Genomic DNA, 25,218 nt, shown 5'->3' with positions numbered 1-25,218 from the left:
AAATGAGTTATAGCCAACAACTAACTACTCGGTAAAATCTTCAGCTTTTGACAACATTCTTTTTTTTTTCTTCCTTTTTTTTCCTTTTTATTATTATTAATAATCTCTTGTTTTTTTATCTTTCCACATCTTTCTCTCTTCAATTTCAATCACTGTATCCGTAGTGTATAGAGGCTCAGCTACGTACTCCGTACTACATACGACTATATACTCGTACGAGTAGATAAACCCCGTCCGCAGACCAAATTCGCCCGCAGGCCCGATCACTGATCACCATCAGGCACAACTCTGTATCCACTCTACTTGATTCACATGATTGACTCCCGCCCGCGCAGTCTGTCGCGTGCATGTACCCACTCTTTGACTCTTTGACTGTCTCTCTTCCTTGCTTCCGCTCTTTTCAGACTTTCCGATCGGCTTCCGAGAGCATTGGTTTGGCCCGTTCTTTACCGGTCGCGAGGAAACCCTCAAGGTTCGAGCTTCTTGGGCGACATCCAGTAACTTTGACCTTGCTATAGACATGGCAGAGATTAACACACAATGAAGAGGTGATATTTTAGATTTCAATAGACATTGGATTTTTGTCAAGAATTTTTTTGTCATTTATATGCATCGGATCCCATGTCCGGTGCCCCATATATTCCAAGCCCTTCCATGCCACTCAACCACTGATTGTGGGAGCGGAAACATGGTTCTTTGCAGAGTGGTGTTTTTCCCCTTATCCCAGATAATAACGAAAAGAAATGATTGTTCCTGATATATAAAAACGCCGACCCCAGGTATATTGTAACAGTATAAAAATAGAAGACGCCTCATAAGGAATGCCAAGCCCAATTCCCAGTGTAAATGCTCGTAATATGCTCATAAGATGCTGTGTGAAAGACAGGAGAGAAGAGATTGTCGTATGTTATCTTTTTTTTTTTAGCAGACAGGGATGGCTGTCACCATCGTCGTCGCTGTCGTCGACTGCTTTGTGTCTTGAGAAAGGTAGTCGTCGTACTCTTCTCGTGTCTCCTGGTTGATTGCATCGGGCATGGAAGCGAGGGTGGCAGTGGGGGTGGCGGGGGATGGAGGCATGGACTCGTCTTCAGACTCGTCGGTCTCGCCTGTCTCGTCGACGAGGCCGGGAGGAGCGCTGTTGGTGTGCGAAGGGGTACGGACGAGTTCGAGCTGTGCGTAGTCCTCCTCGAGGTTGTCCTCCATCATCTCGTCGTCCTCGGCCTCGACCGCCTTGATGGTGGACTTGGGACGGAGGGTGGTGAAGGCCGCGGTGGCGGACTCCTCGTAGAACTCGTCATCGGAGTCATAGTCAGATTCGGATTCGGAGTCGGTGTCGTCGACCTCGTCCTCCTCCTCCTCGGCGACCTCGCTCAGGTGTTGGTTGTTATCCCACTGCACCTGGCGCTCCTGCTTGTGATCGGCGGTGCGGACGGACTGGTTGAACCAGCGTTCCTGCTCACGCTCGGCATCAGCCAGCTCGACCATGAGGGTGTCGAGGAGGTTGGCGTGTCCGACCAGGAGACGAAGGTCGTGATCGGCCTGGGCAGCCTCGCGGGACAGCTTGGCCCGTGCCTTGTGGGCCAGGTAGTATGTCTGCGTGATAGACATGCTCTTCTTGAGTGTCGACTGGCGAAGGGTATCGGTAGGTGTGTGGAAGCTGACGTGTTGCGGTGGAGTAGTTGTAGTTGTAGTAGCAGACATTGTAGTAGTCATTGTACTTGTGTGAGTGTGTGCGAGTGTGTGTGTGTGTATGAGGAGCAGGATGTGCTTTATAATAGTGTTCGTTTGGCGAGGTAGAGGTGCGGCAGGGATGTGTCCCTTTTTTTTTTTTTTTTTTTTTCCAGTGTCTGAATTTTCTGCTTTGTCCCTCGTCTCCGTTCCGCTGGATGTGAGTCAATGTAGGCCTCTTTTTTTTTTTTTTTGTTATGGGACCGATGCCGGGGTGTGTGACGGGGCGGTGGAGATGGGGGGCGTGTATAGTATTGTCCAAAAGGAGGAGTCGTTCGCACTTGTTGGTGCGTAGATGAAGTTGGTAGTTGCTTTGCTTGAGAATAAGGCGCTTTGATGAATGTCGAGTTGAATCTGAAGTAAAGAGCCAAGAAACACGAAAGGGTGGGAAAGGGGGGGATGGAGATGCTTTTGTAATTGTGAAGTTCGGCAGTCAGTATTGGACTGAGAGTTTGCCTTGTTCCGGAAAGCCCGAAGTGGAAAGCAGTTGTGTGAAGCCCGCTCGCTCCGCCTAAACGGACTGAGATACGGACCCGAACAGGAGCGCGAAGTTGGCGGCATTCTTTTTTGTCATCCACCACATCCGAGATGGTGGGGATCTACCAGGGACAGGGAAAAGGGGGGAGGGGGGGGGTGAGCGGGTTTACGTGAGCAGTTTTACGTGAGCAGGCACCCATTAGTGAGCACGGACAGCGCACGGCACAGTCCAGGCCAGGGCACCCCGCTAAGACAGGGAAGGAGTCATCCATTAACGGTCCCCGCTCTCATCATTACAAACGCACACGCCCCTTCAAGCCCACTCTCGGTCGGTAACTCCGCTTGTCTCCGCCCAACCTTTTTTTCTTTTCTTTTTTCCCTTTCGCTATAGACATGTGCGCTGCTCATAAGTCAGCAAAAAAAAAAAAAAAGAGTTTTCAAGTACCTCGCGTTGTGAAACTACCTGGTCCACCGCATGATTACGGCTGTGCGTCTTTGCACCTTTCGGCATTTAGATACCTCGGGGGGGGGGGGGGGGGGGGGTTAGGCCTCCGTTCGTTTAGCGCCCTGTTCTCGTAAGCCGTACATGCTTCATAGTCGATGACCCCCAACTCCGTCTCTCTCCGTTTCTGCACCCTTCTGTGAAAGAAACTTTCCGTCCTCCATCACCGTTACTCATCCTGATTCCATAATCACCTGTCCCGTTCCGTCTCTCCCTTTGGCCCGTTCTGTCCCTCCCTTTTGTCCGTTGAAGGATATTCCAATTATAATGTCACTCACGCCCTGTGATCTGTGATGCGGAGTCACTATTCGACATAAACCGTATTGCCTGGCTGACAGCATACTACTACGGAGTTACCACAGTAACACTAACCCCGTAATCCAGTGGCCTACTGGTACTTCGTATTACTGATATTACGCTCTTAGCGGTTTTAACTCCGTATTGTCAACACTGTCATCAATCATCGCATCTCGCCAAACTACTGATACCGATCTTGCCACTTGACTCCTTGCCGCAGTATCTGACAGTTGGCATTTCCCAGCAATAATCTATCCGGACAAGCATGCCTTTTTATACGTTCCAGATATGTCGAAACCCTTGTTTGGCGATAGCCGTGACCATTTCGCCATTCGCCCCGACGGTGCACCGTTATCAAGATCTAGGATGTGCGGACTTTTAGGACATTCATAACACCGAACCTTGGATTCTTTCTTCTTCCTTTCCCTTCTTTCTTAATATCAACCGTTGTTTGGCCTCTACAATACTCCGTACACTGTACATGTTTTTTGTACGCGCATCTTTGTGTGTTCGTACTCGGTAACACAGCACCTTCATTGGCGTTGATCTTAACCAGAGACATGGAGGGATTCAACGCCTTGACCTCTTCACCTAATCTGGGGAACAGCCAGCGTGCAGGCAAGTGCATCCCTCAACACTACGTGACTTGTAACAGCAATGTTGATACCACCATTATGCATGTCTCTCCCAAGCACACCGCTTCCCGTAGAGGATGGATGGTCAGGGCCTCCATCTTGGGGGGAGCAGAGAATAAAGATTATTCACCACTAGGATCACATTTGAATAGAGTATAGTTCCATCGCAATAAGCCACAGCCAAGATCTATCAATGCTCAAGATGAAAAGAAGGAGAAGCGTCAATGCCAGCCCCAGGACACCATCGTCATTTGCATTGGAGTAGTGTAGAGTCTTCTCAATCAGCCCACTATGCCATATCTGTATCGATAAGAGATAGGCAATCTAAGCGTCATGCTTTGGTTTTTGAGCAGACGAGCTTGGTGACGGGCACCTGGCGCCCAAGTAGCAATGGTTATGTAAGCCGGCGCCGTCCCGTTTGATACCAGGAACCAGTATTAATACCACGCAACGCTATCTTGTTCTACATACTACACTACACCACGACTGCTAGAATGCATGGAGACCACTGGTAGTATTCTAAATTATGAATCATGTAGCATTATCATGAGTGGTCACGATATGAAGGAAAAATTGCCATCAAAAAATTCGCGATTAAAGCAGAGTAATGCCACTACTCGTACGAGTACTCATACGACGTTGGCGAAACTCAGCAGACCCACATCGAAAACAGCCCCGCGGTGCCGCCGCGCTTTACTGCTGCCCCTCCTTTAAACCCTCCTACGCGATTTTTCTTAAAAACATCTCTTTCCCATCTACAATTACAGAGAAACTTACCTATCGTCTTTCCTCCTTTTTTCACATCGTCCAAAGTACAAACTGTAAAGATGACCAAGACCGAGACCAAGGCTTGCCTTGGTGAGTTCACCTCCCCCCTCCTTCCCCTCCAGCCCCGCCACCCCGCCGCAGCTTTTAAGCTCCTGCATTTTGCCCCTGTCTCTCCGGGAGAGCTTCAAACAACGAGCTATCAGCGAGCTATCAGCCTCTCCCGCCACACCTACCCAGGCTAACTCTGACATTCCAGTCGTCATTGACGGCTGGGGTATTCCCGGCGAGAACTCCCCCAAGGATGGCGATGCCATCACCAACGCCAACTGCCCCGTCATGAGCGGCTTCGCCAAGAGCGAGGACGGCTACACCCAGCTCGAAGCCTCTTCCACCGCCGTCGGTCTCCCCGAGGGTCTGATGGGTAACTCGGAGGTCGGCCACCTCAATATCGGTGCTGGTCGTGTTGTCTACCAGGATGTCGTTCGCATTGGTCAGTATACTGTCCGACCCCGACCCCAACCCCCACCCAACTCCCCCTTCCTCCCCCCCGGTCGAATTCCTCAAGCGAAGGAGGAAAAAGGATACCCGACGGCTGAGACATGAAAAAAAAAAAAAAAAAAACAGACCAGACTGTCAAGAAGAATGAGCTCAACAAGAACAAGGTCCTCGTTGAAACGTTTGAGCGTGCCAAGAATGGAAACGGACGTCTTCACCTTGCTGTGAGTAATTATTTGGGACGCTTCTGGTCTCTCTCCTCTCAAACCCACCTTGTAGATGGCTAATGTGACATGTGATTGTATAGGGCCTTGTCAGCCATGGTGGTGTCCACTCTAAGCAGACTCACCTCTATGCTCTCCTCCGTCTCGCTAAGGAGATGGAGATCCCCAAGGTCTTCATCCACTTCTTCGGCGACGGTCGTGACACCGACCCCAAGAGCGGTGCCGGATATCTCCAGGAGCTCCTCGACACAGCCAAGGACATTGGCATTGGTGAGATTGCCACCATTGTCGGCCGTTACTACGCCATGGACCGCGACAAACGCTGGGATCGAATTGAGCTGTATGTTTTACACTACAACCTGGCATTGCCCATCTTTGCTGACTTGACGTTTTTTTCTGTACAGCGCCCTCAAGGGCCTGATCCTCGGGGAGGGTACCGCTTCCGAGGACCCCGTCCAGACTATCAAGGACAGCTACGCCAAGGAGGGCAACAAGAGCGGCGACGAGTTCCTCACCCCCATCATCGTCGGCGGTGACGAGCGCAGGATCAAGGGTGCGTTCATAGACGTGCTACCAGGATTGATTTGATCGGGTTGCGCTAACGTCTGTGTATGACATAGATGACGACACGGTCCTCTTCTTCAACTACCGGTCTGGTAAGTCCCACAAACTTCTTCCTCTTATCTTTTTATGTTTCGCTACTAAATGTTGTGTGTCCCGTCAGACCGTGTTCGTCAGATAACCCAGGTTCTTGGCGACGTTGACCGCTCCGTCCTTCCCGACTTCCCCTTCCCCAAGATCAGCCTGGCCACCATGACGCAGTACAAGAGTGACTACCCCTTCCCCGTCGTGTCCCCCCCGCAGGTCATGACGGACGTTCTTGCCGAGTGGCTGGGCAAGCAGAACGTCGAGCAGGTGCACGTCGCCGAGACGGAGAAGTACGCCCACGTCACCTTCTTCTTCAACGGTGGTGTGGAGAAGGCCTTCCCGCTGGAGACTCGCGACATGGAGCAGGACCTTGTGCCCTCTAACAAGTCCGTCGCCACCTACGACCAGGCCCCCGAGATGTCGCAGGACGGTGTCGCCAACCAGGTCAACAAGCGCATGGCCGAGCAGAAGTTCCCCTTTGTTATGTGCAACCTGGCCGCCCCCGACATGGTCGGCCACACGGGTGTGTACGAGGCCGCCATTCCGGCCGTTGAGGCCTGCGACAAGGCCATTGCCAAGATCTACGAGGGCTGCAAGAAGGAGGGCTACGTCCTGTTCGTTACGGCCGACCACGGCAACGCTGAGGAGATGAAGTTTGCGGATGGCAAGCCCAAGACCAGCCATACCACCAACAAGGTGCCCTTCATTATCGCCAACGCTCCCGAGGGATGGGGCCTCAAGAGCACCACCGAGCACGAGGGTGTCCTCGGAGATGTCGCCCCCACCATCCTCGCTGCCATGGGTCTACCCCAGCCCGAGGACATGACGGGTCAGAGCCTGCTTGTCAAGGGTCTCAAGCGAGGAGTCCAGGAATAAAGCACCAATCAATAAAACACCATGTGTTTTTTTCTGGGGGGGGGGGGGGGGGGGACAAAATATCGAAAGGAAGAAACAAAAGAAAAAGGACATATATCAAGATGATGACATAGAAAGCGGCGGCGTATGGGTGGGATAGACGAGTCGATGAAAGATTTTTTTTGTTTGTTGCTTCTTTTTGAAGGCGTGTCACGGGGTTTGAGCGAATTTCGATATGTAGATTGGCATGAGCAAGAAATAAAAACAAGAAAAGAGTTGTTTTACGAGCATGTCTCACAACCTGTCAGTTTCACAAGAACTCTTTGTCAGATGTCAATTCCCTATATAAAATCCACAACCGCAAGCGACCATTTGTAATATGCTGTGCGTGTGCGTACAATATATATGTCTTCCACATGGACACGGGCATGTTGTGTGTGTGTAGTGTATGGGTATATGTGTTAAGTGATACATGTAGTCACATTATGACGTCTGTCGCCTATTCCACTCAACGCAGTCATCAAACTTGACACCCGAGCCACCAAAGCAGTCAAGCGCACTGCCGATGGTGAGGTCGACCTTTCCGCGGCTGATGCGCTTGACGGTGTCGAGGTCGCCGAGGTGACGACCACCACCGGCATACGTGACGGGTATAGAGCACCATTCCGACAGCCTCTCTACTAGCTTCTCGTCGATACCCTTTTGCAGGCCTTCATTGTCAGCAGCGTGGATGAGAAACTCGGAGCAATAAGGCTCGAGAGACTTGATTGATTCTGTTTTCCCGCGCCACTGTCAGTAACGATCTCTCCTTGTTTTCAACTCTAGTTGATGAAAATGACCTCATGTGGATAATAACGAGACGAGAGAGAAGGAGGGGGAGAGAGCGGCTCACCTTGGTTAACCTCCATATCAGTAAGAGTCTGCCACTTATTCATAGCGACATGCCACTTGTCGTCGCCGGTTCTCCGGCAGGACAGATCGATGACCAGCCTACCCGTGTCGCCACCGAGGGACTCGAGCACGGCGTCGAGCCTCTGCTGGCTGAACCTGCCGTCAGGGAAGAGGTAGGACGTGATGATGACCTTGTCGGCCCCGGCATCGACCCACTCTCGGGCGTTGGCAGCGGTGATGCCGCCGCCCACCTGGAGGCCGGAGGGCCAGGCGGCCAGGGCCGAGCGGGCGGCCACGTCGTTACCCGGCCCCAACATTATGACGTGCGAACCCGTCAGGTTGCTGTCCCGGTAGAGCGAGGCGTAGTGGGACGACGGGTACTTGGACACGTAGTTCGTCTGCAGAGCCTGGGAGGTGCTGTCCAACGTGCCGCCGACAATCTGCTTGACCTCGCCGGCGTGGAGGTCGATGCAGGGGCGGAAGCGTGTCATTGTGTGTGTGCTGTGGTGGGTAGTGTTGCCTGTTGGTGATGAGAGGTTCTAAAGACGCGCAAAATATGAGGTTTGTTGTGGCTGTTTTTTTTTTTTTCCTAAGACGCCCCCCCCCCCCCCCCCCCCCCGCCTTGGTGTTGTTGACTATTGTAGAACAGCGCTTGATGGTATATAATGGCATTGCGACGAGTGTATATACTGCATGTATTACTTGAAATCAGCGCGATTGATGGTGTTTCTTTCTCTCTTGTTCTCCCCCCCCCTCTCTTTCTTTCTTTCTTTCAGTTCAATCGTCTCTTGTTATTTGATTCATTCAATTGACGACTCTTGCGATTTTCTTTCTCACGTCTATATGACAATAATCCATCTCACCGTCTTCCAAAATAGCTTTCATCGTCATCAACATGCCATTACATGCCATTTCCATCTCAAAGGATCTCACTGATCTCGTAAAGACGAAATTCCCGCAGTTGAGGTGCTGACAACCATGGAGCTGCTTTGCACGTAGTCATGTTAATGATGGTGAATACGAGTACTAATCCGACATGTGTAGGTCACGTGATTGGAAACGGAAGCTCATTGCTGGTGATACCGTCGCGGTCCGTATTCTTCACAACGTACGGTACGGCTTCTTGCGAAGTGGAGTTGAGCACGACTTAGGCCTTGTCTCTGATATCACGAGCAAAATAGGAATGAACCAGATAAAGGCCCCCAACCTGCGGCAGTCTTAAGGTACTTTTTACCACGTGCATGTAAATCCACCGACTTGGAGCCCCTTGTCTGCCAATGGAGCGATTCCACGAGTATATAGATCCGCCGCTCGTATCTAGGAATGGAGAGAAGATTGCACAGGGGTATCAATACGGAAACTTGGACTCCGAAGGAGGAGAAGAAAGAGGAAAGAAGCCAGTGTCGGATATCTAGAAATAGAAAGAAAATCATACAGGGGTATCAATACGGATACTTGTACTCCGAAGAAGAAGAAGAAGAAAAGAAGCTGTCAATATCGGAATATCCGAAGATCTTTTCTATTTGCCACACATGGAGCCGCATGTTCGTCGAATACGGCGCCAAGAGCCTCCAGTGCCGCGCAGGGGACCTTGCCCTGCCGAGATATTTAAGGCTGGACCAGTCTAAAAAAGGTTCTGCAGGCTGCACGCGTGCCCGACCCAGCGACATTAATTTATTTTGCATATTATTACTCCACAAAAGAAGAAGGAAGATACAGAAAATGTGAGAGGTAGAGAAAAAAAATTTTGAACAAGGAGGAAAGAAAAGAATTTCAAGAAGAGGAAAAGCCCCCCACCACTCCCCTGACCATCTTTCCCCCCTCCCCCCACCCGCCGCCCCCTGTCAGGGTGTCAGAAGCCTGAAAGGGCTGAAAGCAGATGGGCCCGGGGGGGGTAGGAGAGACAAAGGGCCCGGTCAATTTCACGGCGTGTTTTTGAGCAATGCGCCTGTGCTCTCTTTCCGGGGTGATAGTGAAATCTTGAAGGTGTGAAAGGGGATCAATCATCAGGGAAGAGAAAAAAGCACGCCCTCCCCTGTCACTGCCGAGAAATGTACGAGTGATACGGAGGTTAGTACTCCGTATATTGGCTATCACAGAACATTGCTTTGCTACTCCTCGTTCCGTACGCCGTACCGTAATTCCGCATTGCCCAGGTGGGGGGGCTGTAGAGATTGATTGGCAAGTTTTTTTTTCTTTTTCGAGACGCATGAGGCCTATAAAACGGAGCTCGATTACGGTGATTATCATTCCGTACGTATTAGTAGGGATGCCAATACGAAAGCTCCGTACCGTACCGTAAATGATTAGACCGCTATCGCGTCTGGGCTCCCGTTTACTTCCACCCCGGCAGGATTGACGGGATTGCACGCATACACACACACCCCTCGCGCCATTCCCAGCTCCCAATTCCGTCTCAGACGGGATTCATATCGAAGAGGTGTGTACTTAGTAATAAATTGAGGCTCGCGTTTCTCTCGCTCGATTCTCATAGGTCCAAGGATATAGAGGGGGAAAAAAGTGGTTGAACCGTTGCGGAGCCTATCGACGTCCGCGCTACTCGGTCTTTACGGCATATACGGCGCTCCGAGAGTTTCCTTCCCTCCTTATCCCACATTATATCACCAGTGACCGAATCATCCGGTACGTGTATTCCTTCTCGACATCGTCACATGGCACACTGTTCCACGACCAGATGATTTCTGCATTTCCGAATTTTTCCGTTCTTGCGATATCATCCTTCCCATGTTTGAATTGCTTCTGTTGCGTGCTTTTTTTTTCTCGGGCCCTGTGTAGCCGCGGAGAGGGTGTGCGTGAGAGTGCGTGTGTTAGTGTGAGATGTCCGTTGAGAGAGAGTTGTTTGTGTGTATGAGAGAGAGAGAGTGTGTGTGTGTGTGTGAGGTTGTATACGTGGTACACGATATATCCTATCGTGAAAGCCACAGCAACCCCGCAGAGAACCCGTCAGCACACCGACACGCGACCCCGCGTACATTCAAAGGTCTGCGCGGCTCCAAAGGCTGTCAGGCTAGGATGACTGTCGCGTTATTACCTAGTACAGTACTACTCTACAGATGATAGCTGTCATCACATCTCAGAGCCTATCCGGGGATATGTGTTCGTGTACAGGTATTATTATTATGTGGAATTTCTACACTAAGCCCTGCGGCGCTCACACCAACGGCAACCGCATATATGGAACGAGCTTGGACATTTGTTGATTACCAAGATTTATCTAATGTGTGTAAGACGCTAAGCGGGAAGTCACCGATGTCACCACGCGGGCGCTTCATAAGGGCAAACGGGCCACATGGTCATCAATGATGACAAAAGGAGCACTTCGATCTAGCCAAAAGTAAAATATTCATGTGCAATCTTCGGCTGATATGATGCTCCCCTCCCTCGGTAGGTAGGATCCAGAGTATCGGGGCACACACACACACGCACACACACATCTACCTCATACGTGTATTACACACTTGGCGTGAGACCAGGTGTTCGGGTCGGCCAATCATGGTATATCCGTCGTGGTATATCCGTCATGACTTCTTAGTCCCGGATCGGCACCCTCCCTCCCAACAAGTTGAATCGTGGGCTTTCACTTTTGCACATGATGTTGTCCAGTGAAGCCCCGCCTATTCGATTCAAGGAGTCTCGGTAAGGCAAACCTTAAAAAATCGGGTGGGAGGTGGAGAGGCCGAAGACCGAAGGCCGAAGGCGGGTGAGGAGTAGAGAGTTACGTCTACGGGTAGCGTACGCGTCAACTAGGGAAATTCATTGTGGAATTATGTATCATGTTCTCCAATCTACCCCATCTTCCCACCCACTAAGGGGGGTACACAGATGCCACACATGAGAAAGAAGAAAAAGGGCGGCGGAGTGGAAACGAGTCCCCAGCTGACACGGTTGGCCAGGTGACAGTGGCAGGTGACAGTCTATTCAGCGCGTAGCTTCTCCTTGGTCCTCTTCCTCTTGCCCCCGACCTCGCGACCCTCCTCGAGCTCGAGCAGGGCCTCGCGCTTCTTCTCGCTGACGGGTCTGAGGGCGTCCCTGACGACGCGGGTCTCGAGGTTGACGCCCTCCTCCTCCCATGCGACCATCTCCCTGCCCACGCGCTTCTCGATGGCCAGGACGAGCTCGACGTCGCGCTGGCCGACAAAGGTGACGGCCTCGCCTTTACGTCCGGCACGGGCGGTACGGCCGACGCGGTGGATGTAGTCGTCCGGGTCGCGGGGGATATCGTAGTTGATGACGAGGCTGACCTCCGGGATGTCGAGGCCACGGGCGGCGACGTCGGTGGCGACGAGGATGCGGGCGGCCGAGGCGCGGAAGCGGCCGAGATTGTCGATCCGCTGGCGCTGCGGCAGCTTCGAGTGCAGCGACGTGACGCGGTGGTCGAGCAGGCGGAGCAGGTGGTGAAGGTAGCTGGCCGTCTCGGTGCGGTTGCAGAAGAGGATGACGGTCTTGTCGGCGTTGGCCTCGGTCAGGAGGAAGGCGTGCAGGTAGTGCTCCTTGTGGGTGACGTTGATCTGCAGGTGCCTCTGGTCGAGCGTCGGGGGGATGGCGAGCATGTTGGTGTCCACCTCGCACACGAACACGGGCAGCTTGCCGGGTTTCTGAGGCATGTCTTTGAGGGCGCGCACCTCGGGCGTCATGGTGGCCGTGAACAGGAGCGTCTGCCGCTCTGACGCCTCGGGGAGCACCGACAAGCACTCCCCCACGTCGGGGAGCATGCTGCCGTGGCCCGAGTCGGCCAGCAGCCTGTCCGCCTCGTCCAGCACGACGAAGCGCACCCGCCGCAGCCCGCAGATGGTGTCCTCCCCCGACGTGCGGATGTGGTCGGCCAGCCGGCCGGGCGTGGCGATGACCACGTGCGGCCGCCGCCCCAGCTCGATGGCCTGCGTCTTCATGTCCGCCCCGCCCGTCACCAGTATCACCTTGAGCGACTGCGGGGACGATATCGCCTTGAACTGCTCGAATATCTGCAGCGCCAGCTCGCGCGTCGGCGTCAGCACCACCGCGAAGATGGCGCTCGGGTCCTCCGCCCACCGCTGCAGGATTGGCACCGCAAACGCCACCGTCTTTCCAGATCCCGTCCGGCTGCCGCCTATGCAGTCTCGCCCCTTCAGGATCTCCGGGATGCAGGCCTTCTGAATGCTCGTCGGCCGCCGGATGGCCATGTTGCTCAGCGACTGCACCAGCCACGGCCGCACCTCGATATCGGCAAACGTGGCCGCGGCGTCTGTAGCGGCCAGTATCGGGTTCTGCGGTATGGGCTCGGCGACAGGGACAGCAGCAGTAGCCGTCCTGGTCGTGCTACTCTTCTCGGATGCTGACGGGATCTTGACTCGCGAGGGTGCCTTGATCATGGCCACGGCAGCTTTCAGCTCAGCGTCATCCTCGGAATCATTTCCATCGTCGTCGTCGTTGGCTTGGCCGCCATCCTCCTTCTTGCCGCTTGTAGTAGACGTCGTCCGGCGACGCTTGCGAGAGCCAGCGCTGTCGAGGTAGTCTGACTCGTCGGATGAAGAGTCTACATCGTCCTGGATCTTGTTGTCAGGCATAGCCGAGAGGCCAGTTGATTCGAGTGAAGGCATTGTTGTCTTGTGTGCGTTTATCCCCCTCTAGATAACATCACATGTGTGAATTTTAGATCATGATCGAGACGTAAAAAAAAAAAAAAAAAAGTTTTGTCAACGTCAATTACAGGGACCTTAGGCCCGCTAACCTACCTGCTGTAGGTACTGGTCTTTAGCGGTCCCCAGGGTTTAATATGGTAAAAATGGATACCCCGGTTAGACCTGAAGATTCGTCGTCGTTGCCGTAATTCCGAGCCACCCTGCACACCCAAACATGCTGTGCTTATTCAGGATTGACTATTATGCTGGAACATTTCTTGCCTACAGTGGTTTCTTGTTGTCCCATGTGCAAGTAGCAATATTATCATGTGTACTTCCAATGATTTACAGTCGTGGAGGGAATGTAAATGTTCTCGTCGCACGGCACACACAGCAATGCTATAAGCAACTGTTCAAACAACAAAGCGAAAGCAATTGTAGCCCTGGATAAAAAGATAGTGGGGCGCTAATGGTAAGCAGAACTACGAGTACGAGTATATATACGACTATGTACCAAAGGGAGTGCGAAAGCAAAAGTTGTGCAACTAGGTAAGGCCCCGGTACGGATAACGGCCGTGACACACTCATCGGTGATGAAAAAGAGAACTAGAGAAGCTGGTGAGACCTTCAACTTCAGTATCTCACGCTCTCGACTCTCCACCCATAGCAAGCTTTAGTTGGCCTAAGCAGTAACCCTCTCACTGAATCGCTCCTTGCTCACAACCCACTCAATTCGGCATCGGGCGGGAATGCCTCACAATTGCCAATGACGACGCGCATATCCAAGGCGTGCCACGAGTGCCGTGCACGCAAGATCCGCTGCGACGGGCTCCAGCCTTGTGCTCACTGTACGGCTCGGGGATCGACCTGCGTCTACCGGGCCAAGGCGCGCAACCGGATGCGCAGGAACGTCACGCCTGTCCAGGATTCGATGAAGGAACCGCGGTCTCATGTATCGTCATCCGGCGTGGTGGCCCACATCAACAACAATCGCGGCAGCACTGACGACGACGTCGGCCCAGCCCAGCAGCCCGACGATGACGACGACGACGGTGGTGGGCCGGACATCAACATCCCCAGCGTGGCTGCCATCCACGGCGCCTCGCCCTCCATGCTCGTGCAGGTATACTACGGCCCGTCGTCCATCTTCTCGCTCATGAATTCCATCTACCACCAGATAGAGGGCACCTGCTCCGCATCCCTGTCGCGTCAGTCCCTCGAGGAGGTCGGCCCTGGCTTGGACCTCTTCAGCCACAGACGCCTCTTCTTTGGCGATCTCGCCAGCGCGACATCCTCGCCGCAGGGGAACCGAGATAACTCGGCCATCTTCCTCGACAAGGACGCCGCCCAGAAGTTTCTGCAGAGGTACCTTGATACGTACTGGCAGTTCTTCCCCAGCATATCGAAAGCCACGTTCCGCCAGCGCCTGAATGCCATGTTCAAACCTTTGACTCTCTTCAGCTTCGATACTCCGGACAACATCATTGTCGCTCTAGCGCTGGCCCTCGGTGCCGAACTCATGGGCGAGGAGGGTGCGTGTACCTACCTCCTTCAACGGGCGAAGCAGGGGATAGAGAAGCTCGACGAGATGGTCAATGTGCAGATGGTGCAGGTCTACTTCATGCTGGGCCAGATCCACACCGAGAGGGCACGCCCTAATTCGGGCTTTCTTCACATAGGGTCTGCTGTGCGGCGTGCCATCGCCGCAGGTCTTCACAAGGAGACCCTCTCTCGTCGACAGGATACTAGGGAGGACAGCGAGCAGAAGATTGTCACAGTCTGGGCATTGTACTTTTGGGAGACGTAAGTCTTCATCGCTCCGTTCTTGCCCCCATTGCTATTTCCATGAGATCAAGAAATTCTGACTTGCCGCAGGTGGACTGGCTTCTCGCTTGGAAGGCCAAGCTCATTGCGCGATCCAGGTGATATAAACAGCATACCAAAAGAATACGAGCTCCTACGTGTCATGGCCCGTCTAAGTCGCATCATATCCATGTGCGTCCAGGGCATCTACGCACCCCGTCACAGCTCTCTACTGCCCGTGTGGACCTCTGCAAACGAGATACGGCAAGAGCTCCTCCAGTTCGCGGAGAAGGAGCCACGCAAAGTCGGCGTCAAGATGACTGGCAGTGTCCAGCCCGGCCATCTTGGATTTTCTCAAGCTCTGTTGTCGTCATGTAACTCACATCCTTGCTGCTCATACCCGGGGGCAACCTGCTGACTCTCCTCGGCACAGTCTACCACCATACACTCCAGCTCACATTCCGACCATTTCTCATTCTCCGGGCAAAGATGAGGAAGCAGGGCGGCCCAGGCCGTCCTGTCTACACGCCGCCTGTCTGGCTGGACAAGGCCTGCGACTACTGCCTGGAGGCAGCCAAGGATTTGATGAGCTTCCTGGTTGGCGCATGCCGAGATAATGTCCTTTGCAGAGTAAGTGTCTCAACCCTATTGTAAAATCTTACAAGCTCTGCACGCCCTCAGCTCGCACTTGGTCTGGTGCCTGTGCTCCGAAACCTGAAACGCTAATGCAACGTTCTGTGTGTTGCAGGAACTAAAATATTTCAACCTCTTTGTGGAGGGAGCCTGCTACACGTTTGCCCTCGACCTCCTCCAGGAGACTGATGGCAGCCACCGTAGCTTACCCTGGATCCGATCGTCCATCAAGTGTCTGCAGCTGCTGCTACCAGGCAAGTCGCTATCGTCGGAAAGCCTACAGACGCCTATCACCATCGCCGCCCTCGTGCGCATGGTCCGCACGGTGATACCTGAATTCTCCGTGGACAGTGCCACGACCGAGCTGGACGAGAAGATCATCTCGTTCAACAAGCAACGCCAGCCAGACTACGACCCGGCGTCTGTGAGGCCTTTTGGCGGAAATGATGCGGCGTCCACACCGCTGACGGATAGGAGTTACCCGCCTTTTCCTTACGTAGGTGGAGGCGGCGGTGACGTGGGCGACACCACCAGTGCAAACAGCACAAACGCCAACACCAACAACGATCACCACTATCAGCCGCAGACGGGTGATGCACAGATGGACGACTTCGCAGCGATGAACATGGGCCTAGACTTTGACTTCGGCGTCACCGACATGGACGCATTTCTGTCTATTGATCCGAATCAAAATTGGGTGTTTAGGCCTTGATTTTCAGCGTACGAATACGACATATTACCATGGGGCCTATGCGTCGTCACGATACCCCGTCCTTCTGCTGTGCGGGGAGGCGATTTTGATGCACGCACTTGTTACACGGGTTGGTCGTTGCCATTGCGCAAGACTGCCGGATCCCAACGATGGGGCCCGTCAAGGGCCAACCACGGAGGATATTGCCCCGTGGCTGCATCCGGCACTCGAGATTAGTTTTCGGAACTGGCACGTGTTACTTAGCACCTCTAATCTAAGTGGGAGAAAAGATCTGCTTGCCAAAGTGGGATAACGAATTAATAAACCCTTAATAACCCAACATCGCCCGCAGCACAGAGAGGATAGTTCCGCCTTGCCGCCAGTTAGTCCTCCGAATGGGGTAGGTCCACCCTAGTGGGTTCCATCTTTCTGCTTAGTAGCAAAGGGGGGAGCTATCAGAATCTTGAGCTTTGTTTGGTTGTGAAGGGGGCCTTGTATCGTGCATCTTCTCGCTTACATGTGGTGGTTTTTTCGGATGTACGGGAGACGGAGCAGGGATAACGGAATTACGGAATTACGGATGCGGTGTACGGAGTAACCCTATGGTGTAATAACGAGATCGAGACCCTTTTACTAAGATGTCATTCTACGGAGTTATTCTACGGAGGTACCGTGGTTGGGTGGATTACTTAAGGGAAATACGGACTTGGGGGAAGATATCTAATTTTATATGCCCGTTTCAGTTCTGTATTGTTTCTTCTCTTCCTTCGCTCTTAATAAGGGACCGTTACAGTTTGGGATGTCGGTTGCTCGTTGAGAAGAGAAGAAGAAACTGGTTCAAGCTCACTTTTCTTCCCTCCATAGTGCAGTGTCGGCAAGGACAGCAAAAAAAAGAAGAAAAAAGATGGGTGGAAACGCCGTTCCGGGAGCTGTCGCACGAGCAGAGGAACCTGTCGAACACTACTACCCCGAGGGCTCAACCGACGCGGGGAATGAGAAGAATGATGGTGATGTTTCCCCTCCTAGCGGCGAAGCCGATGAGGAACTTGACGATGCCGAAACAGCCTTGTCCAAGAGACTCACCCTGTCCTTCAAGGGTTTGACGGTTGGAGTCACTGCTCCCGACCAGGCTCTGGGAGACAACCTCTGGTCTTCAGTCGATCCTAGGCAGTTGATCAGGCTTGTTGCTCCAGGAAAGCCTTCGCTCAGAGTAAGTGGTTTCTTGCTCCTTTCTTTTATGTAGGGGCAAGGATAGGAGAGAAGATCCGAAAGAAAAAAACGCTGACCGGACAAATATAGACTATCCTGCGCAACGTTAGTGGCCAGGTTCAACCTGGAGAAATGGTGGGTTCTCCTCTCCCCCCCCTGAACTTCACTTGCAAACGACTCTTTAGTAACAAGACAAAACACCAACAGCTTCTTGTTCTTGGCCGCCCGGGATCAGGATGTACGTCTCTACTTCGGGTTCTCTCCAACCACAGGGAATCTTTCCAGGAAGTGACGGGCGAGACACACTATGGCAGCATGAACCATGTCGAGGCCAAGAAGTTTCGCCAGCACATCGTCATGAACACCGAAGGTACGCTTCTCTCTGCCCCCCTCCAGGGTTCTTCTCGACTGACCAGTACTGACAATGATATGTATATAGATGACATCCACTTCCCGTCATTGACAGTCAACCGGGCCATGAAGTTCGCCCTCAGAAACAAGGTTCCTCGTGACAGGCCCGAGGAGTTGGCCAACAAGGGCACCTATATCAGCAAGACAAGGGACTCCATCCTAGAATCCCTGGGGATCCACCACACCAGAAAGACGCGCGTTGGCGACGAGTTTATACGCGGTGTGTCCGGCGGGGAGAGGAAGCGAGTGTCCCTCGCCGAGGTCATGGCCAGCCAGAGCCCCGTCCAGCTCTGGGACCAGCCGACGCGAGGGCTCGACTCCAAGACGGCCCTCGAGTTCTCCAAGACGCTGCGCCGCTACGCAGACGAGGACGGCAAGACCATAGTCCTAACGACGTACCAGGCCGGCAACGGCATCTTCGACCAGTTCGACAAGGTCCTCGTCCTGGCCGACGGCCGCGTCACCTACTACGGTCCACGCGCCGCGTCGAGGCAATACTTTGAACAGATGGGCTTCGTGTGCCCCAAGGGCGCCAACATTGCCGACTTCCTCACATCCATGACTGTCAAGACCGAACGAATCGTCGCCCCCGGATACGAGGGCCGCGTGCCCGAGACCCCGCAGGAATTCGAGGCCGCCTACCAGGCCAGTTCCTTATGCGCGCAGATGGCCGCCTCGTTCCAGAGCCCGGCCGAACTCGGCGCCCAGGTTGACGATCTACGTATTGCCACAGAGAAGGAGAAGAGGCTCAGAAGCCTTGGGCTGCTGCCGCGCAGCGTGTACACGGCTGGTATGACAGAGCAGGTCTACAATGCCACCATCCGGTACGTTTTCCTCCTCTCTCTCCATCTTCCTTGGAAGGAATCAAACTAAACAAGAGACGGACTAACATTCTTTTTTCCCTTTCCTTCCAGACAATTCCAAATCATGATGGGTGACCCGATGTCGCTTGCTATCAAAATCGTCTCGGCCATCATCCAGGCTCTCGTGTGCGGTAGCCTGTTCTATGACCTCCCCTCGACGAGCGAGTCTATTTTTCGACGACCCGGCGTGCTATACTTTCCCGTTCTATATTTCCTCCTCGAGGGTCTCTCCGAAACTGTGGGCTCCTTCAAGGGACGGCCGATTCTCGCCCGGCAGAAGCGGTTGGCCTTCTTCCGGCCGACTGCCTTCTGCATCGCCAACGCCATTACGGATCTGCCTGTAGTCTTCGTGCAGGTGACGTGCTTTTCGCTGATCCTGTACTTCATGGCGAGCCTGCAGATGAACGCGGGCAAGTTCTTTACCTTCTTCATCATCGTCTTCGTCAACAACGTGTCGTTCGCGCAGATGTTCCGGTGCATCGGCGCGCTGTTCAGCTCTTTCGGCACGGCCAGCCAGCTGTCGGGCCTGCTGTCGACAGTGGCCTTCGTCTACGGCGGCTACCTCATCCCTTTTGACAAGATGCACCCTTGGTTCAAGTGGATCTTCTACCTCAACCCGGCCTCGTACGCCTTCGAGTCCCTCATGGCCAACGAGTTCCAGGGCCTGAAGCTTCAGTGTGTTGCTCCGCAGCTCGTCCCCTTCGGCGACGGCTACGGAAACGACACCGAGTTCGCCGGCTGCACCGTCGCCGGCAGCGACGCCTCGGGCGTCATCGACGGCCTCGAGTACATCCGCCTGCAGTACGGCTTCTCCTACAGCCACGTCTGGCGTGGCTTCGGCGTCATCGTCGCACTGTGGATCTTCTTTATCGCCCTCACCTCCCTGGCCTTCGAGCTCAAGAGCTCCCACGGCGGCTCCTCCGTTCTGCTCTACAAGAGGGGCAAGCACGAATCCCACAGGATCCAGGACCCCGAGAAGGCCTCCGACTCCGAGTCGAGCAAGTCCCTCGGCGCCCCCAACCAGACCGGTCGTCAGTCCACCTTTACCTGGCACGACCTCGACTACTATGTCAAGGCTGGCGGGTCGCAGAAGCAGCTCCTCAACAAGATCTTTGGTTTTGTCAAGCCTGGTAACCTCACCGCCCTGATGGGCGCTTCCGGTGCGGGAAAGACTACGTAAGTTATCATCACATCGCCATCATCGCCTGGAAGAGAGGCTAGGGTGCACGCAGAACGGCATGGCTAATATTGATTCTCGGACAGCCTCCTGGATGTACTGGCCCAGCGCAAGGACGCTGGTGAGATTCGCGGCTCTATCCTCGTCGACGGCAAGCCTCAGGGCATTTCCTTCCAGAGGACAACGGGTTACTGCGAGCAAATGGACGTTCACGAGCCCACGGCCACGGTCAAGGAAGCTCTCATCTTCTCAGCCGTCCTCCGCCAGCCCTACGATGTGCCTTATAGTGACAAACTGGACTATGTCGAGCGCATCATTGACCTTTTGGAGCTGCGTGATCTTTGCGATGCCCTTATCGGAGGTGAGTCTCATTCTCTTCACATACACACACGCACAAAGCTGTCATCATCTTTTTCCTTCCTAATTCTAACTGACATCTATTACAGTCCCCGGCGCTGGTCTCAGTGTCGAACAGAGGAAGCGCGTGACCCTGGGAGTCGAACTCGTGGCTAAGCCTACGCTCCTATTCCTCGACGAACCGACATCAGGTCTGGACGGCCAGTCGGCCTACAACATCATCCGATTCCTGCGCAAGCTCGTCGAGGGCGGCCAGGCTGTCCTATGTACCATCCACCAGCCTTCGGCCGTCCTGTTTGAGGCGTTTGATTCTGTTCTGCTGCTTGCCAAGGGTGGCAGGATGGCATACTTTGGAGAAAGTAGGTCTATTTATACCCCCCCCCCCCCCCCCACACACACACACAACCTTGATACATGTCCTATGGTGACTAACACAATCCCTTCCTTTAGCCGGCAAGGACTCTTGCACCCTCCTCGACTACTTCGCCAGGAACGGTGCCCCGTGCGCCGAGGACGTCAACCCGGCCGAGCACATGGTCGAGGTAATCCAGGGCATGAAGGGCAGCCAGGTCGACTGGGTGGACGTGTGGAACAAGTCACCCGAGAGGGAGAAGGCGTTTGCGACTCTCGAGTCGCTGAACCGGCAGGCGTCCACGGAGGCCGAGGCTGACGAAGGCCCCAGCTTCGCGGCGCCCAAATTGTTCCAGCTCAGGACAGTGTTGCACCGGTCCATGGTGCAGCTCTGGAGGTCCCCCGACTACGTGTGGAACAAGATCACACTGCACGCCTTCACGGCCCTCTTCAGCGGCTTTACCTTCTGGATGCTGGACGACGGTACCTTTTCGCTGCAGCTCCGCCTCTTCTCCATCTTCAACTTCATCTTCGTGTGCCCCGGCTGCATCAGCCAGATGCAGCCTTACTTCCTGCGCAACCGCGACATCTTCGAGACCCGCGAGAAGAAGTCCAAGACGTACCACTGGGTGGCCTTTATCGGCGCCCAGGCCCTGTCTGAGATTCCGTACCTAATCATCTGCGCCACCGTGTACTTTGGCTGCTGGTACTTTACCTGCGGGTTCCCCGTTGCAGCACACGTTTCTGGGCATGTGTATCTGCAAATGATCTGTGAGTTTTCCTGCTTCCGCCTGTTCTTCTCATCGTTCATAGATTACGTCCCTTTTTGCCTTTCCATGTTCCTTATGCAATGAAAGTGCTGACCACCAAAAGTCTACGAATTCTTATACACGTCCATCGGCCAGGCCATTGCTGCCTACGCCATCAATGACTACTTCGCGGCCGTCATGAACCCCCTCATCCTGGGAGCCGGCCTCGTGTCGTTTGCCGGTGTCGTGGCCCCTTACTCTGACATGCAGCCGTTCTGGAAGTACTGGCTGTATTGGCTCGACCCGTTCCACTACCTGATGGGCGGCCTGTTCGGCACCGTCGTCTGGGACGTCGACGTGACCTGCAAAGCCGAGGAGCTCACCACGTTCAAGGTCCCCAGCGGACAGACGTGTGGTCAGTACATGGCCGACTTCCTGCGGGATAACGCCGGGTACGTGGTGGACCGTCAGGCCGTGGGCGAGTGCAGCTACTGCCCGTTCGCTACCGGTGCAGAGTATGCACAGACGTTCAACCTCAAGGAGGCTTACTACCCGTGGCGCGATGTGAGTATCCTTCTTGACCCCCCCCCATTCTCTATTGTGTATCCTTGCACGGATACGCTTGTATGATTACAAGTAACTAACGTGTGGTAACAGACTGGTATCACGGCTCTCTTCTGCCTGTCATCGTATGGCCTTGTGTTCCTCATGATGAAGCTGAGGAGCAAGAAGACCAAGAGTGCCAGGATGGAATAAAGGACGACAACTCGGTCTACACACATGCACATCACTCGTTTTTTCTACACTAGATTTCGTTAGACATTGGATACACAGGCCTTTGATTTTCTTCTCTCCTTCTTCTGTTTTTCTTTCTTCCTTGGTATCAAGTCCCTCGGATATCGAGTCCACTTCACCACTGACATTATCACACACATAGAATATACAACTCTAGGTAGACACTTCCTAGTGCTAGGACACACACATATAATATACAAGCTTAGATAGTCACTTGAGCCATAGACATAGAATATACAATGCATTAGTTATATGCTCGAAACGGGAACAATGGCATGTGCCAAGCTATACCGTGTCGTGTGTATAAAACATCGAGGTCTCGGAGTTTAGAGCATGAATTATGCGCCATTGTAGACTAAAACAGGTTGTTTACGGGGTACACGCCAGGTAAGGGCTGTGATGAAAGAAGGGAATCCTGCTATGGATCAAGTACTAGTACTGCCCTTGAGAGTAGGAATATGGGCGGGGAGGGTCTCGAAAGGGTGAGTATTGGAAGGATGTGACTTGGGGAGGGAGTTGAAGATGAGGATGGCCGCGACAAGAGTCACTCTTCTTCCTACCCAGAATGAATGGATGTTCCCGTTTCTAGGCACACTAGAGAGGTAGGTCACTTTCTCCTGTTAGCCAAGATACCTTTACCCGTCCCAGCTGATTGTCCCCCGCCCCCCTGGTCTGTGTTATGCTGCGCGTGTATATCTGTACAGGTAGACTACCTGCGCGCGGTACGAGTACGGAGTACATCGGCCGTACGAGTTACTCCATACTGATAGTTGGCACATATGGTGTTAGTTGGTGGATGTCTATCCGCCAGGAAAGGTACGCGTAATGGCCAAGACTGGTTGCAACTTGCTGATGATACTCGTCATATTGAGGCATTGGAACATACGAGTACCAGCACTAGACTCTAGACTCTAGCAACGCTACTACTCCGTACCAGTACAGGGATGGTACATGTACACAGAGAATTCTCTTTTCTTCTCTCCCCCTTCCCTCCCCCCCCCCTCCTTCCCGGGCCGTATGATTGTGTGTGTGTGTGTGTGTGTATCAAAGGTGGTACAGTAGGTAGTAGTCTGGTACAGAGAGGAAGAAGAGGAATTAAAAGATGCAAGCCCCCGGGTCATAACCTGTAACTTGTAGACGCGCGCTTGCACATTTCAAGGAACCAGTAGGCGATCAGAACATGGGGGAGGATCCTGCTCTCAATGACAAGCCCTTGTTTTTCGCCCCCCAAGTAAGATGACAAGGGGTGACGATGGGACGACACGGGGGATGTCCAAGGTTGTCACTTTCTGCTTGCGCCGCTTCTCATGCGGGCGGCAGGGCCAGCAGGGGTCAGGGCAGGACAGTCCGAATTCCTGGTCCACGGTCCGTGGTCTATGGTCTAACCCGTATGATGTACGAGCAAGGAATAATAGTATTCGCACCACTCGTAAAGCAGCAATAGGCCTACGATGGCCGATGGCCTCGTGAGAATGTGACGACGATGAGATGATTTGGTAGGTAGTTGAGCTTGTCGCAGAAGTGTTACGTGTGCTGAATGCAGCGTAGGACGGAGCAGGAGGAGCGAGACATGGCATGGATTGTAGCACATAAGCGAGATTGATTGTCGGATCTGGTCACCGCAGGTTTATGAGTTATACCTGCTGGGAAATGATGAGTATGCTCGTATACCTGTAGAAGTTTTCGAGCGAGTACGGAGTGAGTAGTCTAGGTATATTATCAAATGCCACTGACCGGGATGAGTGGTAGACCTGGAGCAACATACAGATTACTTCGTACCCGTACATGTATGATTGCATGTAATAGTCGATGACTGCCCCGCCGTTTCAGCCCGTTGCGAGATTCGTCAATGAGAGTGGACGTGAACGTGCTCACAGCTCAGGGCGTTGGAAGGGTGTTCCATGGATGGCGGAGGTTGAGGCCGGGCGACTGCCCACCCGTACCGTGTACGTATCGTGCTGCTACTGGCTACAGCGAAGGCCTGCAGGGAATATCACCCAAGTTCCCAGGGGGCGGCGGGGACGCCGGAACAAGTACGGATATCTGCAGTCACTCCACCATGGCCACTGGACGGCCAGTGCTCTGGCGCTGCGTTCCACGGACCATGCCACCGTGGAACGATGGAGCGATAGAGAGCGAGCGCCCTACGACAGCCCTGCAAGAGTCTCCTACGGACTCCATCCCGTCGCCGACCCTGTGATTCATCCATCCCTCCTCCTCTCTGCTCTCCCGCCTGTCACCCGCAGATGGACGGACCGAGAAGCAGATGGTATTGATCGATGATTGCAGAGTAAACCCTGGTTCCTTGTCAAGCTCACGATTCCACATGGGCGTCGGCGGCTGCAGATATTACTTCGACACTTTTTCGCAGTCGGAGTCATGGCAGTACTCGTACTTGGTATACATATACGTACGGATATGTACGGATAATACTGTGCAGTTATTTACATACTTACAGATACGCTGTGCTCGCGATAATACCTTGTATGGTTGAGTGCACACCCCTACAAGGCCTGCACAGTAGTAGCCTGCCTGCCTGCCTGCCTGCCTGTAACCTCTAGCCTGTAATACTCCGTACATACGTACGAGTACCGTGACATCTCCACCTTGCCCGTCTGCTCCCTCCCCCCCCCNGCCTGCCTGCCTGTAACCTCTAGCCTGTAATACTCCGTACATACGTACGAGTACCGTGACATCTCCACCTTGCCCGTCTGCTCCCTCCCCCCCCCCCCCCCCCCCCCCCCCCCCCCCCACCAAACACGCTCGCTCCAATCCCTTACTCTTCCTCCGACTTGCTGCGAGCCCAACATCCATAAACCCGACCACCCTCTGCCATACACCATTACGCCATACTCTACTACCACATTGTCACGATACCATATCCTATCACCACTATCTACTACTAGTGCTCAACCACACCTTGGTCTCGATACGTTGTGAGCTCCAACGTGACGCGAAATCCAATAGCTCCTTCCCTTCTTCTTCCTTCTTCCCGTCGGCAGGCCGGCTCTACGTTTGCACATGTATCATATGGACCGTTA

The 25,218-nt window shown here is 53.6% G+C and overlaps 6 protein-coding genes across 6 annotated transcripts; 3 read left to right on the top strand and 3 right to left on the bottom strand.

Moving 5' to 3' along the window:
• Positions 1 to 921: 921 nt before the first annotated feature.
• GMORB2_2249 (uncharacterized protein) lies at positions 922 to 1,701 on the bottom strand (the record flags this gene model as incomplete). Its single annotated transcript, XM_035464229.1, has 1 exon — positions 922 to 1,701. The coding sequence occupies one exon, from the start codon at positions 1,699 to 1,701 to the stop codon at positions 922 to 924; it is 780 nt and encodes a 259-aa protein (XP_035319939.1).
• Positions 1,702 to 4,466: 2,765 nt separating this feature from the next.
• GMORB2_2248 (2,3-bisphosphoglycerate-independent phosphoglycerate mutase) lies at positions 4,467 to 6,650 on the top strand (the record flags this gene model as incomplete). The annotated part of the gene is made up of 7 exons (XM_035464228.1): positions 4,467 to 4,497; positions 4,664 to 4,897; positions 5,032 to 5,126; positions 5,210 to 5,466; positions 5,531 to 5,679; positions 5,747 to 5,782; positions 5,851 to 6,650. The coding sequence occupies 7 exons, from the start codon at positions 4,467 to 4,469 to the stop codon at positions 6,648 to 6,650; spliced, it is 1,602 nt and encodes a 533-aa protein (XP_035319938.1).
• Positions 6,651 to 7,112: 462 nt separating this feature from the next.
• Positions 7,113 to 8,011, bottom strand: GMORB2_2247 (phosphoribosylformimino-5-aminoimidazole carboxamide ribotide isomerase; the record flags this gene model as incomplete). The annotated part of the gene is made up of 2 exons (XM_035464227.1): positions 7,113 to 7,402; positions 7,522 to 8,011. The coding sequence occupies 2 exons, from the start codon at positions 8,009 to 8,011 to the stop codon at positions 7,113 to 7,115; spliced, it is 780 nt and encodes a 259-aa protein (XP_035319937.1).
• A 3,444-nt stretch (positions 8,012 to 11,455) lies between these two features.
• GMORB2_2246 (ATP-dependent RNA helicase DDX49/DBP8) lies at positions 11,456 to 13,117 on the bottom strand (the record flags this gene model as incomplete). Its single annotated transcript, XM_035464226.1, has 1 exon — positions 11,456 to 13,117. One exon carries the CDS (start codon positions 13,115 to 13,117, stop codon positions 11,456 to 11,458), a length of 1,662 nt encoding a protein of 553 aa, XP_035319936.1.
• A 787-nt stretch (positions 13,118 to 13,904) lies between these two features.
• Positions 13,905 to 16,286, top strand: GMORB2_2245 (Fungal trans; the record flags this gene model as incomplete). The annotated part of the gene is made up of 4 exons (XM_035464225.1): positions 13,905 to 14,941; positions 15,014 to 15,315; positions 15,375 to 15,571; positions 15,690 to 16,286. The coding sequence occupies 4 exons, from the start codon at positions 13,905 to 13,907 to the stop codon at positions 16,284 to 16,286; spliced, it is 2,133 nt and encodes a 710-aa protein (XP_035319935.1).
• An 883-nt stretch (positions 16,287 to 17,169) lies between these two features.
• GMORB2_2244 (ABC-type branched-chain amino acid transport system, ATPase component) lies at positions 17,170 to 22,138 on the top strand (the record flags this gene model as incomplete). Its single annotated transcript, XM_035464224.1, has 9 exons — positions 17,170 to 17,475; positions 17,565 to 17,844; positions 17,914 to 18,709; positions 18,800 to 19,924; positions 20,012 to 20,286; positions 20,372 to 20,641; positions 20,733 to 21,404; positions 21,507 to 21,946; positions 22,040 to 22,138. The coding sequence occupies 9 exons, from the start codon at positions 17,170 to 17,172 to the stop codon at positions 22,136 to 22,138; spliced, it is 4,263 nt and encodes a 1,420-aa protein (XP_035319934.1).
• Between the last annotated feature and the right edge of the window lie 3,080 nt (positions 22,139 to 25,218).

The sequence above is a fragment of the Geosmithia morbida genome (genome assembly GCF_012550715.1).
Source record: "Geosmithia morbida isolate 1262 chromosome Unknown scaffold_12, whole genome shotgun sequence".
Classification (NCBI taxonomy): Eukaryota; Fungi; Ascomycota; class Sordariomycetes; order Hypocreales; family Bionectriaceae; genus Geosmithia; species Geosmithia morbida.
Note: the sequence above shows the minus strand (reverse complement) of the source record. Positions and strands in the feature narration are given on the sequence as shown.